The 17,611-nt window shown below is 48.2% G+C and overlaps 1 protein-coding gene across 1 annotated transcript in view; it reads right to left on the bottom strand.

Annotated features, from left to right (window-relative positions):
• The window catches only part of CMTM4 (CKLF like MARVEL transmembrane domain containing 4), a 66,181-nt gene that overhangs the window by 7,571 nt on the left and 40,999 nt on the right, over positions 1-17,611 (bottom strand). The window contains exon 2 of the mRNA XM_045986977.1: positions 5,386-5,562. Coding sequence (XP_045842933.1) covers positions 5,386-5,562 — 177 coding nt within the window. The remainder of the gene's footprint in view (positions 1-5,385; positions 5,563-17,611) is intronic.

Raw genomic sequence — 17,611 nt, 5'->3', positions numbered from 1 at the left:
CGGCATCTGGCTTCTTCTCTGAACATTCCCCTGCTGACACCCACTCCAGGCTTCTGCCCCAAGGCATGTACTACCTCTTTGCCTGTATTCCGCCAGGACTTACACAAAACTGGATCTCAAGGAACACACTTACCCAGGTACGAGCAGCTTGCATCAACCCACCCCATGCTTTCGGTTCCCAAATCCCAGCCCAAAGCAGGTGTCCAACAGATGTCTGCTGGACTGACCACAGGTGAGATGGCTGTAAACAGGCTCAGGCCCCAGGCTCTCACCGCAGTTGCCCCAAACCACGAGGATCTGTGGCTGACTCTGGTGTCAGCTCTACACATGGATGAGAGAGGAAGTTCACGGCCACCAGTCCATACAATGCAGACTTGTGCTCAAGTGGCCCCAGGACCAAAGAGACAATCATAATACTGATGACAGTCGCATATGTTCCCTCCGTGGAATCCCTGTTGTGCCAACTGTGTGTGTGTGTGTAATGTCACTGATCCTAACCTAATTATGATCCAAAATACGTTATAAAGCAGGAGACGTGTTATCTTATTCTACTTTTACGGGTAAGGAAACGGAGTCCCAGAAGAGGTTAAGTGTGGTATAATAAAAAATATGTATTTAGGGGTGCCTGGGTGGCTCAGTGGGTTGGAGCCTTCGGCTCAGGTCATGATCTCAGGGTCCTGGGATCAAGCCCCACATGGGGCTCTCTGCTCCACAGGGAGCCTGCTTCCTCCTCTCTCTATGCCTGCCTCTCTGCTTACTTGTGATCTCTGTCTGTCAAATAAATAAAATCTTAAAAAAAAAAAAAAGTGGTCTTTGTCCCCAGTTCCTTGGCATTTCCTGAGTGACAGGAGTGGTTTTTGTAATTCATAAGGCGGCCCTCTCAACTACTCCAGAGTTTATGCTAATGAGGTCACTCAGCCCCAGGATAGTTTCCGGATGGGAGATGGTTACCAGCAAAACCAATCAGGCTGTTAGGGGGTTGGAACTTACAGCCCCAACCCCCCCACACGACCCCCACTAACCTCCAGGGAGGGGAGAAGAGGTAAGACTGACTTCAACCTCCAAATGGCCAATAACTTTAACTCAGTCATGCCTGTGTAAGGAGATCTCCATGAAAAGCCCCAAATGACGGTGTTCGGGGAGCTTCTGAGCTGGTGCTGCACCCCCACCCCATAAGGACAGAAGCTCCAGAACGCTGAGACTCTTCTGGACCCTGCCCTACACATACGCATCCCTTCCGTCTGCCCGTTCCTGAGTTGTACCCTTTAGAGTAAACCAGTGAGCCTAAGTACAGCACTCCTCCCAAGCTCTGTAAATTGTTCTACAGAATTACAAACCCCAGGAGGCAAATCTGCACTCGGTGCAGGTCCCCCGGGAGCCCCGTCTGTGGCAGGGGTCTGCAGCAGGGGCAGTCTCCAACTGGGCCCTTCTCCCGGGGGTCTGTGCCAACTGCAAAAGTTAGTGTCAGAACGGAGCTGAATTTTCGGACACCTTGTTAGTGTCAAGAGAATTAGAGATCTGCTTGGTGTGGAAAAACTACACAGATTCAGTATCCCCAAAAAAAGACCTATATTTGGTGTGAAAAGGGGTGTCAGGAAACATTATACCACAAGTCACGGCCAAGGCCTTGGGGCTCTGCAGGTGGCCCCTCTGGGTGATTCAGACTGTCCCCACTCAACAGCCAACCTGGGTTCTTGATCGTGCAAGGTCTGTGGGGTGAGCAGGGACCACTGAGGCACTGAGGAAGAAGAGCCAGGACAGTCTGGTGTCACGGCAGGCAAGAGCGGAGAGTGCAGCCGGAGGGACAGAACATTCCAGGGCAGTTCTGCTCGCACTGTTCAGTGGAGGGGGTGGGGGCGGAGTACAGAGACAGAGGAACAGCCAGGGGATCCAGGACCATGGAGGCCCCAGTGATCCCGACCAGGGTACTTTCAAGGATGTCAGGTTTGTCTCTTGACCCAGGTGGATGCTCCACAGTCTTCATTCAACTGTACACTTTAGCGCGTTTTCTGAGTGAGCTGTATTTGACAGTAAGAGGTGAGAAAACAGAGATGGGGAGGGGGGAACAGAGCACAGACCTCCCTCCTTGTTAGAAGTTCGGAGAAGCAGTCCATGACGGGACTCAGCGAGCTGGCTAAGGAGACTGGGAGCCCCTAGCCGGCTTTCAGTAGCGGGAGGGTATGGAAGAGAGGGGTGGCCCGAGGGAGGAGGCCTGGGCACTAATTAAGGTAAACACGGGTGGGACACAAAGGTGTATGAGCCCCTAATATACAGAGAAAAACAAGTATCACCAGGTAAGTCCCAGAGATTCATCAAAACAAGCAAATTCAGAGCTAACAGAATCTTTCTGCTTGCATCAAATAATGCTTGTATAAAATATATACATTGCAGCTTCCTCCTTATTTACCATTTTCCATGAATATTTTTGTGTCAACAAAGGCTCCTGAAATCGCCATTTTTCTAACTCTATACCAATCACACCCTGTTTCACTCATTAGCCATAACTGACTCTAAAGAGGACAAAATATTCCCACCACCTTGTTAGAGAAAAAACACGGTCAAGGCCAACCCTCTGTAGCGACTCAGTGAGCTGTGTCCAGTCCTGAAGAACTCACTTTTTTCTCCTCTCCCGGAGAACAGATGACCTGAGCTCCCCTCAGTAAGTACACTTCCTCAAGTTCATGAACTCATGCACACTTCTGTTGAATAAGCATACACCTTCATCTGCTCCAAAAGGGTGGAAATTCTGGAAAGGATCCCAGAAGACTGAAAGTGTTCTCAAGTGACCATATCACACGTAGGCGTGTGCCCTACCCAATGCTGTCCAGGAGAAGAGCACGTACGTGAAAAAGATGCACATCCGTATGACCCAACATGTGGTAGCCACCAAGTGGAAAAAGCCCTTCATGTTTTTTTTGTTTGTTTGTTTTTAAAGATTTCATCTATTTATTTGACAAAGATCACAAGTAGGCAGAGAGGCAGGCAGAGAGAGGGGGAAGCAGGCTCCCAGCTGAGTAGAAAGCCTGATGCGGGGCTCGATCCCAGGACCCCGGGACCATGACCTGAGCCGAAGGCAGAGGCTTTTTAACCACTGAGCCACCCAGGTATCCCAACAGCCCTTCATGTTTAAAACAGAAAAATCAGAATTCTAGCAAGCTCACTAAAGAGGTATTTCTGGGGATAATGGCCAGTATGAATTAGTTATTAAGCTGCAGTATGAAATCTTCTAACAGATTTATAGCTGTCAAATCAGCAGATAAGACTGAATGAGGGAGTGAAGCCAAGAAGTCTGCAGGGGAAACATGTGGTTGGTAGGAGACCAGGGCCCCTTGCCTGCGGTCGTATTAATCTCTTTCAGAACGGCAGCTGCGTACACAGGCTTGAGGTCCCTTATATGCACGGTCTCGTTTCATTCTTAAAACAAGTGTCATCTCTACTTTACTGACGGTGGCCTTCAATATGGGGCTCTAAGCAGAGTCCGCTTGGGTTTCCCTCTCTTGCTCTCTCTACCCTTCCCACCCCACCCCCTGCACGCACTCTCTCTCTCTCTCTCAAATAAATAAATAAAATCTTTTTTAAAAAATGGTGAGGGGCCCCTGGGTGGCTCAGTCGTTAAGCGTCTGCTTTCGGCTCAGGTCATGATCCCAGGGTCCTGGGATCAAGCCCCGAATCGTGCTCCCTGTTCGGCAGGGAGCCTGCTTCTCCCTCTCCCACCTCCCCCTGCTTTTAGATTACTTCTCTTGCTATGTCTCTCTGTCAGATAAATAAATAAAACCTAAAAAAAAAAAAAAAAAAATAGTTGATGGGCGCCTGGGTGGCTCAGTGGGTTAAAGCCTCTGCCTTTGGCTCAGGTCATGATCTCAGGGTTCTGGGATGGAGTCCCATATCGGGTTCTCTGCTCAGTGGAGAACCTGCTTCCTCCTCTCTCTCTCTCTGCCTGCCTCTCTGCCTACTTGTGATCTGTCAAATACACAAATAAAATCTTTAAAAAAAAAAAAAAGTAGGTGACTCACACCAAAAAAAAAAAAAAAAATTGAGATGGTAAAACCTGTCACAAAAGCAGGACAAAACCAGCTGAGTTTTCATCTGACACCAGCTTTTCTAGTTCAGCTCTGCTTTTATTCTCCCTCCTAGAAGCTCCACCACCACACAGAATATTCTGTGGGGAAGACTCTCCTTTCCAGATCACCAGGATCACCATGGGAGGGGCCCTGTCAGGCAGGGTGACCAGCCCCACCTCCTCCCAGGCTCCCTTCCCACAGTGCCGCACACACCCAGCACAAGGCAGCAGAAGGGGAGCTCCCACAAGGGTAGGTAGTCTGCAGCGCCCTGCTCTGCCCCTGCCACCGTGCGCCCTCTCGGGGTTGGGGCCCCACAGGGCTCCTCCCACAGGCACATGTGAGGCAGGTGACGGTGCTTTCCTGTGATTCTCTGACTGATTCCCTTTGAGCCCTTGCACATGCTTGTTTGCAAAGAAACATCAAGAAAACCAAGGGCTAGGGCGCCTGGGTGGCTCAGTTGGTTAAGCCACTTCCTTTGGCTCAGGTCATGATCCCAGGGTCCTGCCATCAAGTTCCACATTGGGCTTCCCCTGCTCTGCAGGGAGCCTGCTTCTCCTTCTCCTTCTGCATGCCATTCCCCCTGCTTGTGAGGGCTCGCTCGCTGGCTCTCTCTCTCTCTCTGTCAAATAAATAAAATCTTTAAAGGAAAGAAAGAAAGAAAGAAGACCAAGCGCTACTAAGTTTCCATTCTCACTGAGCAGGATAAGGAAAGTAACACAAGACCCGCCTGTGACCAGCCCCGAGCAGAGCGGCTGGGGCAGACCTAAAGGCAAGGCTGTCAAAGGAGGTTAAGAACCCAAATCCCTGAGAGCGCGGGCTTCCACTCAAAACTGATCAAAGCACGGAACCCTCCAGAACCCTCCGTGTCCTCCCAGTTGCTTTGAATTTAATGCTAATCCTAGGCTTTGCAAGTCACTGGCATATTCATTCGTATTTTCAATTCTTCCCAAATCAATGCTTTTGTAAACGGCTTTTGGATCCAGTGTGAAAAATATGCAAACTTATTAATTCCATTTTTTTCTTTCCAGGTTCTGCAAATATCAACACTACCAATCTGCTAAGAGGAGCATAAGACTGAAACGACATCTTCCAAGGGGGCAAAATAATTGCTATACGACGGCTCTACTGCTGGTGAAGATTCAACTTACTTTACCGTTTTACTCAGCCCAGTGAAGAAAGTTAAACTCTCACCGCTGCATGCCAGTAAACCAAGTATCAAATAAACGGGCACCGAACAAGGTGGTGGAGAGATTCCAGGCTGCCCTTGGAGCTGGGCAGCACCCGGTCTTTTCAGGATCAGAGCGCAGTGGGGGCTTATACTCACGGTCAGGTTCCAGTTGATCTGGGGGATCCTCATGTGGAGGTTCAGACTGAACAGGATCAGCAAGACTCCCGTCACCACAAATGCGCTACAGCTCACAAACTCAAAAAAGTAGAGGCCTTCACACGGGGAGCACTCCATGATGGTCTCTATGCAAATGAACGCAATCAGGGCCAAGATCTAGGAAGAAAATTGGAAACACACACGTTGTGTATATTTAGTACTCGTCCGTGGACATATGTGCCTGCCACATTTAAATAAAACCCCACCGCCGCCGCCATATGTGGCCAGTAGTCCTCAGGGGACAGCATATCGCTGTCAGGAACAGACCTGATGAAATTCTTATGTAACAACAGGTATGGCGGCCTTCGCAAAGGGATCACGTCCTAACGTGGACACCTTCACCCCGCTGTGGTCCCCGGCCACTGTCTGGGGGCGGCTCGGCCCCTGGAGGAAACAGAATGGCTCTGGCTTGTGTTCAGTGCTTCCTCCGCCACCAGTAAGTGGTCACTGCCGACACACGTTTCTCATACACAGACACACGTTTCTCATACACCTTTCTCATTTCCAGTCCCTACCACAGTTATGCTGATGCCGAGAGGGCAGGGTCCAAATGGTGTCTGTTTATGCCATCTGCAGCTACCCTGGGGGTTCAGGCAGAGGTCAAACAGGTGGTCGGCGCCCTGGAGGGCTTTAAAACAGGAAGGGATGGGAATTATCCCCTCTTCTCCCAATTACAAGCGCCTAAAGGTGAGGCCCACCTAATTCATTCATGAGCTATGCTTTTTGAAGGTGATCACTGGGCTTGGCCATTACAAAGTCAGAACAACAGCTTATAAAAATGCTGAAAAACTGGGGCGCCTGGGTGGCTCAGTCAGTTGGGTGGCTGCCTTCGGCTCGGGTCATGATCCCAGCGTCCTGGGATGGAGCCCCATATGGGGCTCCTTGCTCAGCGGGGAGCCTGCTCCCCCTCTCCTTCTGCCTGCCTGAATGCCACTCCCCCCGCTTGTGCTCGCTCTCTCTCTATCTCTCTGTGTCAAATAAAATCTTAAAAAATGTTGAGGGGCGCCTGGATGGCTCAGTGGGTTAAGCCGCTGCCTTCCGCTCAGGTCATGATTTCAGGGTCCTGGGATCGAGTCCCACATCGGGCTCTCTGCTCAATGGAGAGCCTGCTTCCCTTCCTCTCTCTCTGCCTGCCTCTCCTGTGATTTCTCTCTGTCAAATAAATAAATAAATAAATAATCTTTAAAAAAAAAATGTTGAAAAATCTACCAATAATGGCACCAATTTCTTCCTGAAGGACCAAAGTAACATTCCAGCAATATGTCCTAAGAGCTTGGAGATCACAGTCAAACAAGTATTGGTGGAAATCACCACGTGAGCTTTTTTTTTTTAAGATTTTTTAATTTAATTGACAGAGAGCACTAGTAGGCAGAGAGGCAGGTGGGGGGGGGGGGCGGGGCGGGGAAGCAGGCTCCCTGCCAAGCAGAGAGCCTGCCAAGCAGAGAGCCTGCCAAGCAGAGAACCAAAGGGATTCAATTCCATGACCCCCGGATCACAACCTGAGCCAAAGGCAGTGGCCCAACCCACTGAGCCACCCAGGCACCCCACCACGTGACCTTTTAAAGGAAGATTGCAGGAGAAGGAGGCGGCCCAAAGGCTCAGTGGATGGCCCAGGGAGCAATGAAAAGGTCAGGTGGTCTTGCACCAAAAACCAGATCAATCCTGGGCTCCTGGTCTCTACTCTAGCACTTCTCCAACCAAGCACTTCACAGCCCACCACATGTCCAGCCTGGGTCAGAACATGAAGCAACCCCCGCTGCAAAGGTCCAGGACATGCAGGCAGGTGGCTCTATGGTCCCAGATCTGCCTTCAGAGCCAGCAACATCGGCATCACCAGAGAGCTGGCTAGAAGTACAGAATTTCTGCCTCTCCTTTTTTTTTTTTTTTAAAGATTTATTTATTTATTTATTTGACAGAGAGAGAGAGAGATCACAAGTAGGCAGAGAGGCAGACAGAGGCAGAGAGAGAGAGAGAGGGAAGCAGGCTCCCCGCTGAGCAGAGAGCCCGATGCGGGACTCGATCCCAGGACCCTGAGATCATGACCTGAGCCGAAGGCAGCGGCTTAACCCACTGAGCCACCCATCTGCCTCTCCTTCTTGATCTATGCAGTCAGAGTGACAAGATCTCCAGATGACTGAAGTGTGGGAAACACAAGGCAGGGGCTGTTCTGTGGCCCTTCTCTGCCTCCTGGAGTCCCACGCATGCTTTTCAGGGCGCCACTCAATGTCACCTCCTCCCCATGCCTTCCCTGATTGTCTCTCCCCCTGCCAGACATTATTTGATTCCACCCTCTCCCAGGAAAGCTTGTTCATCTGTGACTGCATTCTACCCTTTTTTTATACATGACATTATGCCTCCCTCTGCCTCCTGAGCTTTCTGAGGACAGGGCCCAGCCCATCTCTCTCCACCCGAGGTACCAAGTGCAGTTACTTGCACACCGTAAACAAACGGGGCGGGGGGGGGGGGGGTGGTGGTGGTGGTGGTTAGGACTAAAAACCCACACCCACAGTTGCTGACGTGCTTGGCAGGGTCTCCCCGTAAGAGGCAGGGCAGGGCAGCTCCGCTCTATCCATTATCCACATTTGTGCCCAGCAATCATAAAAGATACCTCTCCTATCAATTTGTGGCTCACAGTGTAAGTCAGCGCATTAGAGACAGGAGTCTTTAGGCACATGGTTTGTCCTTTTCCTAATGGCTCTTTTAATTTTCTATAGAACCAGGGACCTGAATTCTCCATCTGAATTACATGCTTGACTTGCAATCAATTCACAAAGAAGTAGTTCATATAAGGGAAACTCCTAAACTTTTTCTCCCCCCTGTAATTGGATCTAGTAATCTTGGGCAAGAAATAACACACTGTACTGATGAGTTACAAATGTTTCTGGTATGCTAACTTCAACCATATTTGTGTGGGAAGGTAACACCTACAGTCTTAAATATTAAAATAAAAACAGTTTCAAGAATATGCAAATCTAACAGGCCACTCATGCAGCAGTGAACAAAACAGAAATCTGCTCTCTAGCTCATAGTCTAAGGAGAAGCTTTCAAAAATGAAATTAGAAGTACAATGTGCCAGGTTGTATGAAGTACAAAGGGGAAGAAAATCAAAGTAGGGAAGGAGAATGCAATGTAACTAGGGCAAGGGTGTTTGAAGTTTTAGGGAGTGACATGGAAGGCCTCACGGAGAAGGTTCTAGATTTATTACACAGTTCATTACAGTCTATTAGAAAGGCTATTCACGTGGAAGAGAACTTCAACTGCCTCCATTCTGACCTCAGTCTGTTGTCTGATTGAGTTCTTTCAAGCTTATCTCTCCACTCAGGAAAAACACCCTGCAGGCAATGCATTCTGGGCTGGAAACCGAAACTTCCCCCCTCAAGCAACAGGGACTGCCCTGAGCCAGCAAGAACCCGGCAGGGTTGACCCCAAGACAGTCATGCACCTGACCTTTCCGGCCGACTGGCTTATACCGACAACCTCTGCCCCACATTTTCCTTACCTAAACCCAGAAGCATTTTCAGCGCTTAAGAGATGGCTCTGAGATGTATGTCTTCCCGGTGTCGCCCTCACGGGAATAAATTCCTTTCTAGTTTCACCACACTGTCTCTCTCTGCCTTTGGATTTTGTCCGTGGCCAGTAGCCAAACCTGGTCTGTGTGGAACCCCTAGAACCAGGGGCTCTGGCACCCAGGTTACAAAAGGATGTAACTGAACAGCGAATAAAGAGATAGACAGGGCAAGGTCCACAAGGGTCCCGGCAGCGGTCCTGTCCTATGTTCAAGTTTTTATAGGGCTCAGTCTGTAGCCCTCTTCCCCTTCCCAGAGATGAGAGCAGCTGACACCTCCAACTCTCTAATCTCAAGGCTGGTTCCCTGGCAGCCAGCCCCCAGGCCTAGGTCCCCTCATTACCACAAACTCGGATGTGGTTGAAAGCGGGTTGCTGAGAATATCAAAAGACAACTCTTACCATGTAGAAAATTTCAAGGGTTTTAGGAGCTCCACACCAGAAATGAGATGAAGAACACGTATACACAACACCACAAGTCTTCAAATGCAGACAGAGATATGGACAGATTGGCACGTACACACAACTATGCTCGTAATAATTTCATCAGTCCCCTTTTGATAGGTATTTTGGTGGCCTCTAATATTCTGTTTCTAATAAATAGGACACTTTTGACTCAATCTCACAAAACAAACTGAGGGTTGCTGCGGGGAGGGGGATCGGGAGGGGGGGTGGGGTTATGGACAGTGGGGAGGGTTTGTGCTATGGTGAGTGCTGTGAAGTGTGTAAACCTGGCGATTCACATACCTGTACCCTGGGGATAAAAATACATTATATGTTTATAAAAATAAATAAATAGGACACTTTTTTGCCTGCTTTCTGGCACAGCAAATGTCCAATTTTCCTCCAGCAAAGTGAAGTCTAACAATCATTGCTAAAATAAAAGCTACCTATTGACCCACAAGAAGAAAATAAGGGCTCAAAATCATACCGGAAGCCAACAGCTTCAAAGGAACCAAGGAATGAAAAGTAATTCAACTTCTAACAGTTCTGCGGTAGACAAACGTCAATGTGGAACAGCACAGAGATGTTCAAAGAGATGCAAATAAGCAACAGTTACTGCATTTGCCAACTGGAGGATCCTGCCCGTCCTTGGACAGAGCCCTTTCCACGGGGCACTGACCAGCTGACCAGGAGTATTTTCGCAGTTGGTAAGTGAGCTGGGATTAAAAGGTTGTCAGGTTTCCACCACTGCCGCTAATTATGATTGACAACATCAAAAAGCAGGAAGGGAGGGAAAAAAAACTTGGGCTGATTAAGTTACTATTAAAACTTTAGAAAATTTCAGGGGTGCTTGAGTGGCTGAGTTGTTTAAACATCTGCCTTTGGCTCAGGTGAGGAGCGAGTCCGGGGATAGCAGGGAGCCTGCTTTTCCTGCCGCCGGTCCCTGTTTGTACTCTTTTTCTCTGACAAAGAAATAAATTCTTTTTTTTAAAAAAGAAGTTTTATTTATTTATATGACAGAGACACAGTGAGAGAGGGAACACAAGCAGGGGAAGTGGGAGGGGGGAAGCAGGCTTCCCACTAAGCAGGGAGCCTAAGGTGGGGCTTGATTCCAGGACCCTGGGATCAACGACCTGAGCTAAAGGCAGCCGCTTAACAACTGAGCCACCCAAGTGCCCCAAGAAATAAATTCTTTTTTTTTTTAAGATTTTATTTATTTATTTGACAGAGAGAGAGATCACAAGTAGGCAGAGAGGCAGGCAGAGAGAGAGGGGGGAAGCAGGCTCGCTGTTGAGCAGAGAGCCCCATGCGGGGCTCGATCCCAGGACCCTGGGATCATGACCTGAGCGGAAGACAGAGACTTTAACCCACTGAGCCACCCAGGCACCCCAAGAAATAAATTCTTAAAAAAAAAAAAAGAATCAATCTGATACAGAATCAATCTGAAATGTCGGTGTACATCAGGAACAATTCAAACTTCAGACTGCCACTATTTTGCAATTGAGCACAACACCACTATACAATCCGTGTGCTCTTACGCCACATACATTAACTTACAGAGAAGTGTGTCACACCTTATCACTAGCACATTTGTTCAGTCTCTTTCAGTGCATGGGAGGGAGTTTTATGTGCTGTTTGGGGACATGGAGGGGGGGACCTTCCAATGTCAGTTCAAGGTTTGTCAGATACCGTCTGACAGGGACGCAGGGCTTGTGATCTCCCACACACACAAGGACTGTGCTCTGTGCTAAGCCCTGCAGGCTTCTGCCGCACAGACCCTGGGATTCTGCTCAGTTCTATTTCCTGCGATTTCCACCCAAAACGGAGAAAATGTACAGTGTGTTTATAACTGCATACTCCGCATTACTGAATACAATCCTGATCTATCTTGTGGGTTTTAGGGTCCGTTTCTTCTCCATGATGTCAGCTCGGAGACTATCTGAAAGCCATTCCTGCAGCGGGAAGGCTACAGTAACGAGCTAGGGGTGGACGTGACAGAGGGACCAAATGTAACCGATCACTCACTCGGCTTCCAATGAGCCAAATCCCCGTAACACCCACTATTACCCCATTGTCACCCGCCCAGAGGAGTTGTGATTAGAAGCCAGAGCGGCAAATGTGGAGTTCTGGGCACAGACTCCACCGACGTGAGCATGTATCTGCGTGGGGAACATCTCATAGCACAAACGTCCAACCCTGCAGTGTGCCTGGAAGGCGGAGAACGGGACATCCTGGTAAACAGCGCTGTTCCTTACTGGGGCCCTCCAGAACGGTCTTGACGCCTGACACTCCCACCAGTAGAAACATGGGGTTTTAGGAAATTTTTTAAAGGTTTTTTTTTTTTTTTTTTTTTTTTAAGTTGTATTCATCCATTGGACAGAGAGCATGAGAGAGCACAAGCAGGGGGAGCAGCAGGCAGAGGTCTGTTTGTTGAGGCAGATGTTTGGTCTGTTTGTTGCTGCAGCATAACATAACCCATACTGACTAGAAAAGGTGCCGTGGCAAAGCGTGAAATTTCACAACGTATCTTAGGTATCTATGCAAATCTGGGTGCCTGGGTGGCTCAGATGGTTGAGTGTCTGCCTCTGATTCAGGTCATTGTCTCAGGTCCCAGGATCGAGTCCTGCATCTGGCTCCTTGCTCCTTGGGGAGCTTGCTTTTCCCTCTGCCCCTCTCTGTCTCTCATGAATAAATAAATAAAATCTTAAAAAAACAATCTGCAAATTTTACAGAATGAGTATGTCACTCACTCTTCAAGACACCAGATCCAAATTGTTTTACAAACTCTTACCAGATTGTCAAGGTTAAGATATAGAGATATGGACCATGTTATTTATACTTTTAAAACAAAAGAATAAAATATGCAGAATTTTATTTCAGGAATACATTTATGTGATAGGACTATGGATAAGTTTTTTTGGTTTTAGGGTTGTTTTGTTTTTGTTTTTGGTAGGCTTCTTTTATTTTCCACAATGTTTACAATGAGTATATGTGCTTCTTTAAAAAAAAATTTTTTTTTCTCAATATTCTCTCCATCAACACTTTTTGAAGCATTCAGGTTTATTATGAGTTAAATGTTAGTGACCTCCAAGAATCAATCTTTATTTGTTTTGAAACCATTCATGAATATTTTACAATGACATTAAAAGCTCTAATGGAAAATGAGAGTCATTCTGCAAGCCAATGTTGGTCCCACTTCTTTATCAGAAGAGTTCGTCATTTCTAAAGCCTTCTTGAGAGCACAATCCCCACATCCCAGCCGCCACTGCACTCTAAGTGCAAGCCGTGGGCACAGAACAGCCTAGAGGCCAGCATGTAACAACTCTGACTCAAGTGATGGCAGGGACCCCCCCCCACCTCGAAGGAACAAAGACCCTAAAATCTGTGAAGACATTTTCAAAGATTAAGCAAAATCCTAACCTTCCTTCATCACCAGTTTATCAATGGATCTGATGAAACTCATTTAAAGATATTCATGTAAGGGCACTGGGGTGGCTCAGTTGGTGAAGCAACTGCCTTCCGCTCAGGTCATGATGCTAGAGTCCAAGGATCGAGTCCCACATGGGGTTCCCTGCTCGGCAAGGAGTCTGCTTCTCTCACTGACCTCTCTCCTCTCATGCTCTCTCTCATTCTCTCTCTCAAATGAATAATAAAATATTTTTTTAAAAAAAGATATTCATATAAGCAAAAATCACGATATTTAAAAATAACGCAAAAGGGACTGCCCATGTAAGACCGTCTCCAACAATGTGATCTGCAGTGGCTCCTAGGTGGACAGTTTCTTCAGTGATGCTGATGGCACCTAGAGGCCTGCTGGGCTTGGGGTCTCAGTACCAACGCAGCCAACACACCCCATGATAGACACAGACCAGAACTACCCAGGTCCGAAGGCTCAGTGTCTAGGGAGTTGTTGAGGCTTAGATGACAGAGGGTCACTGAGGGCTGGGGCAGCAGCAGAGGGCTTGAGAAGTCTGCCTGGAGGGCACTGGACTCAGGTGGTCTTAGAGGAGAAACAGGAGAGAAAGCCTGTGTGAGGTAGTGCCTGACTTCCGAAATGAGCCTTGGCTGATTTGTGTTGAGGAGCATCAAAACGTACGACGCTCTCAGGCCCCGGGCGGGCCCCGTCCATTTGCTGTCACACTCATGCCCACTCAGGAAGCAGAGGGTGTCTTTGTCATGTGGCCAGAAGAGTCATCCAAGACTCCCAAACTATTGTTCCACATAGCCTGTTCCCCTACACCAGATGTCTGATCTGTGACTGACCAGGGTCCAGTCCCCCCTGCACCCCCCTGGAGGAAAGCATCCCTGTATGGTTTCTCTTCCAGGAACAAAGTATGAGACCTGCGCAACCAGGGCCGAGAGGGCTCACAGCTTGGTTAGTCGTTCTCAAAGGGATCTAACTACAGTCACATATTAATTTTTCTAAGAGGGTGGGGGGATGGGTGAGCCCGGTGATGGGTATCAAGGAGGGCACGGACTGCAGGGAGCACTGGGTGTTATACGCAAACAATGAATCACGGAACACCACACCAGAAACGAATGATGTACTGTATGGTGACTAATGGAACATAAATGTAAAAAAAGAATTCAGAAGTCACAAAAAACTTTTTTTCCTAAGGAAAGTGATCCATGAGTTGCTCCTCTCAAGGGAGGCCATCCCCCGAGGAAAGTGGATTTAAAATTTTTCCCTCCTCTCCCCTGAGACAGTAGAGCAATGAGCAATTTTTTTTTTTTTTTTCTGTGATTCTCAAACCAGGGAGCTAACTGCAATGTCAATGGACTGGAGCTATAGACTGGAGAGAGGCGGAGAATTAGGAGAATTAAGAGAACTACCTGCTTCGGAAGGGCTGAGAGCCACCGGGCTGGCAGGGAGCACTGTTCAGGCAGGAGAATTCGTTAGGCAAAGGAGCCCAGGGGCAGAGGCAAATAAACGCCTTACTGTTGAGAAGAAAGGGAGAGAGAGCACAGAAAGCGAAGGCTGCCAAGGACCTGGGGCAGAGAGCAGCAAGAAGAAAGCAGGAGACCAGGGGAGGTGACAGGCACCTGAGGCTCCGCCAGGTATGCCCCACGGGCACCCACATTCCCAGCCGCTCCCAACCCCGAAGGCTTCATTTCATTTCCAATGAAGGACAGGAGGGATTAGGCTGCGGCTGGTCTGGGAAGCTGTCAGCCTGGTCTGGTCAGGGCTTGGCCCATGTTACCAGGCCAACTCACCCAGTGCTCCTGACATCTTTTCCAAGCTGGGTTCTGCTGTGTCAGTAATTCTGCCATTTTAAAATCCTAAAGACATACATAAGTTAGAGCTGAACTCAAGGGACTGCATTTCAGTATCTTTGTTTGGCTTGACTCTCACCTTTAACACCAATGATTATATTTACAGCAGAAGTGAGCCTGATCTCTCTCTCTCTCTCTCTCTCTCTCTCTCACACACACACACACACACACACACACACACACACAGCCCACGGGTCACTTGTATGCAATGGCTAGCCACAGCACACCACAATCCCGGACAGGTTAAAATAGGCTTATTTTTGGACATCCAACGATGCAGAGCACACCAACAGTGTTCCCAATGAAATGCAAAACGTCTTCTTGTTCTTTAAAAAAAAGTTTCGAAAACTTATTATGTGGTTGGATGACAGAATTGCACATGACTTCAGAGAACCACAGGACGGTCAGCATCTTTCCTGCCAAAAAAATGCCCACAACATTTTCCTGCAAATGCCACCCTGCCCCAAAAGCTACATTTTCAGACTGTTTCAATTAGTAATGGAGCAAAAAAAAAACACACATGTAGAGGACACAGGAAGCGCGATGCCTTCAAACCGTCCACATGTGAAGGCAGTTAACTATGCGGCTGGCGTTCCTCCCGTGGCTGCCCTTCTCAAGTCCTTGCTTCTCGGATGAAGCCCAAGTCCCAGGAAGTAGTATCACATCCCTACTGGATTCAAAAGCAAAACCTGCCCCCTTTCCTTCCTCCCCCTGCTCTCGGGCAGCTCCCCACATCCTTGACAAACCACCTTGAGTGGCAAGGGCACTGTTCTTCTCATTGAATGAGAAACCAGTCATCCAAGAGGAGCTTTTTGCAAAAGATTAATTTGGGCCACACAGTGAACTGCATATCCTAACAGGCCAGGAGGCAGCCCGCCTGGAAAACCCTCACAGCCCTGAGACCCAGAGCCCGACCAGCCCCGGACCTCTGCATCAGCCAACAGATGGAGGGTCCAAGAGGAGAGGAACCTACTTCAGGGGCCAAACCCAATGGCCCTCATGCCCTTGCACAAACATTCAGCGACTTGCAGATTTAAGTACCTTCCTCCAGACCTTGACACACAAATTAGGGGACTACCACTCAGCAGGATCTGTCAGTGGTGTCCCTGACAGTGTCTGAGCCGAAGGCAGACACTTAACGACTGTCAGCTCCACGGACAATAAGGATGGCGGCCCTCCTACTAAATTCAGCATTTGCTGAGCGCTTCTCCTGTGGGCCACATGATGTGGTGGACACTGCCACAAGCATTCTCACTTGATTTCACCTTCATTCCACCCTGTGAAGGACACACGGCTGGTCTGCTTGTTTTTCATCGAGATAGAATATACAGGCCATAAAGTCCACCCATTTAAAGTATACAACTCAGTGGGATTTAGTATATTCAAAGCTACACAACCATCACCATAAGGTAATTCTAAGAGGAACACGTTTGTTTGTTTGTTTGGGGGGCGGGAGAGAGAGATGCTTACTTAGGCAGCAGCACACCCAGCAATGCCCGACTCGGGGGTCAGTTTCACAAACTTTGACTAGAGCCCAAATCAAGAGTCAGATACTATAAGCCAACTGAGCCAATCCAGTGCCCCAAGGAACATGGGTGCGTTTTTAATCTCCCATCCTATTAATGAAAATTTTTTTTTAAGATTTTATTTATTTATTTGACAGGCAAAGATCACAAGTAGGCAGAGAAGCAGGCAGAGAGAGAGGAAGAAGCAGGCTCCCTGTGGAGCAGAGAGCCCGATGTGGGGCTCGATCCCAGGACCCTGAGATCATGACCTGAGCCGAAGGCAGCGGCTTAATCCACTGAGCCACCCAGGCACCCCTATTAATGAAATTTTTAAAAATGAGGGCAAGATGTTAAGCAACCAGGCACCGTGGGTGGCTCAGTCGGCTAAGCATCTGCCTTCAGCTTCGGTCATTATCTCTTGAGTCGTGGGATCAAGTCCCAAACGGGCACCTGTTCAGCAGGGAGTGTGCTTCTCCCTCTGTCCCTCCCCCCTACTTGTGCACGTGCACATGCTCTCTCTTCCTCACACACGCTTGCTCTTGCACTCTCTCTCAAATAAATAAATAAAATCTTTCTTAAAAAAAAAAAAATAGATGGGGCACCTGGGTGGGTTAAGTGGGTTAAGTGTTAAATGGGTTAAGGCTCTGCCTTCTGCTCATGATCATGATCAGGGTCCTGGGATGGAGCCCTGCATCGGGCTCTCTGCTCGGCAGGGAGCCTGCTTCCCCCTCTCTCTCTGCTTGCCTCTCTGCCCACTTGTGATTTCTCTCTCTGTCAAATAAATAAAATCTTTTAAAATTTTTTTTAAAAAAATAGCTGTGTCAAAAAAAAAAAATAGCTGTGTCCACTGAAAAGGCCTAGAAATACAAGGTCAATAATCGTATCCATCCTAGTGCCCAGACTGAGGTCTCTTAAGTATTATTTTACACTAATAGGAACAAGAACTTCTGGGAGAAATGACTGATTTCAGGTCTGGGGCAGGGCACAAACAAGGTAAGCCTATGCGAAAGCAAATATACAGTCGAAGGCCACTGAGGTTTTGTCTGAAGGAGGCAGGAGTCAACCTGAAAGGGCTAGATGTATTTATACAATATACATAGAAGTATACACATAAATACATATTATAATAAATGTATACACCTGAGGACATTGTATACATCTGAGTAACATTCAAACCTTGGTTTCTAAATAATATCATTTTCCATTGAAGGGTACCAAGGCTCCCTGGAGAACTCCAGGGCTGAGGCAGGAGGGTCTAAGATGAGCCTGGAATTCTTGTGTCTGAGGAAGAAGGGAACATGTCTAAAGCGCACTGGAAATGGTTCAGAGGGGCTCCCATTGGCCAAATCTGGCACAATCTGAGCATCAAAATAGATAAC

This window comes from Meles meles, chromosome 19, assembly GCF_922984935.1.
Source record: "Meles meles chromosome 19, mMelMel3.1 paternal haplotype, whole genome shotgun sequence".
Taxonomy (NCBI): Eukaryota; Metazoa; Chordata; class Mammalia; order Carnivora; family Mustelidae; genus Meles; species Meles meles.
This window is presented reverse-complemented; position numbering and strand designations above follow the sequence as displayed.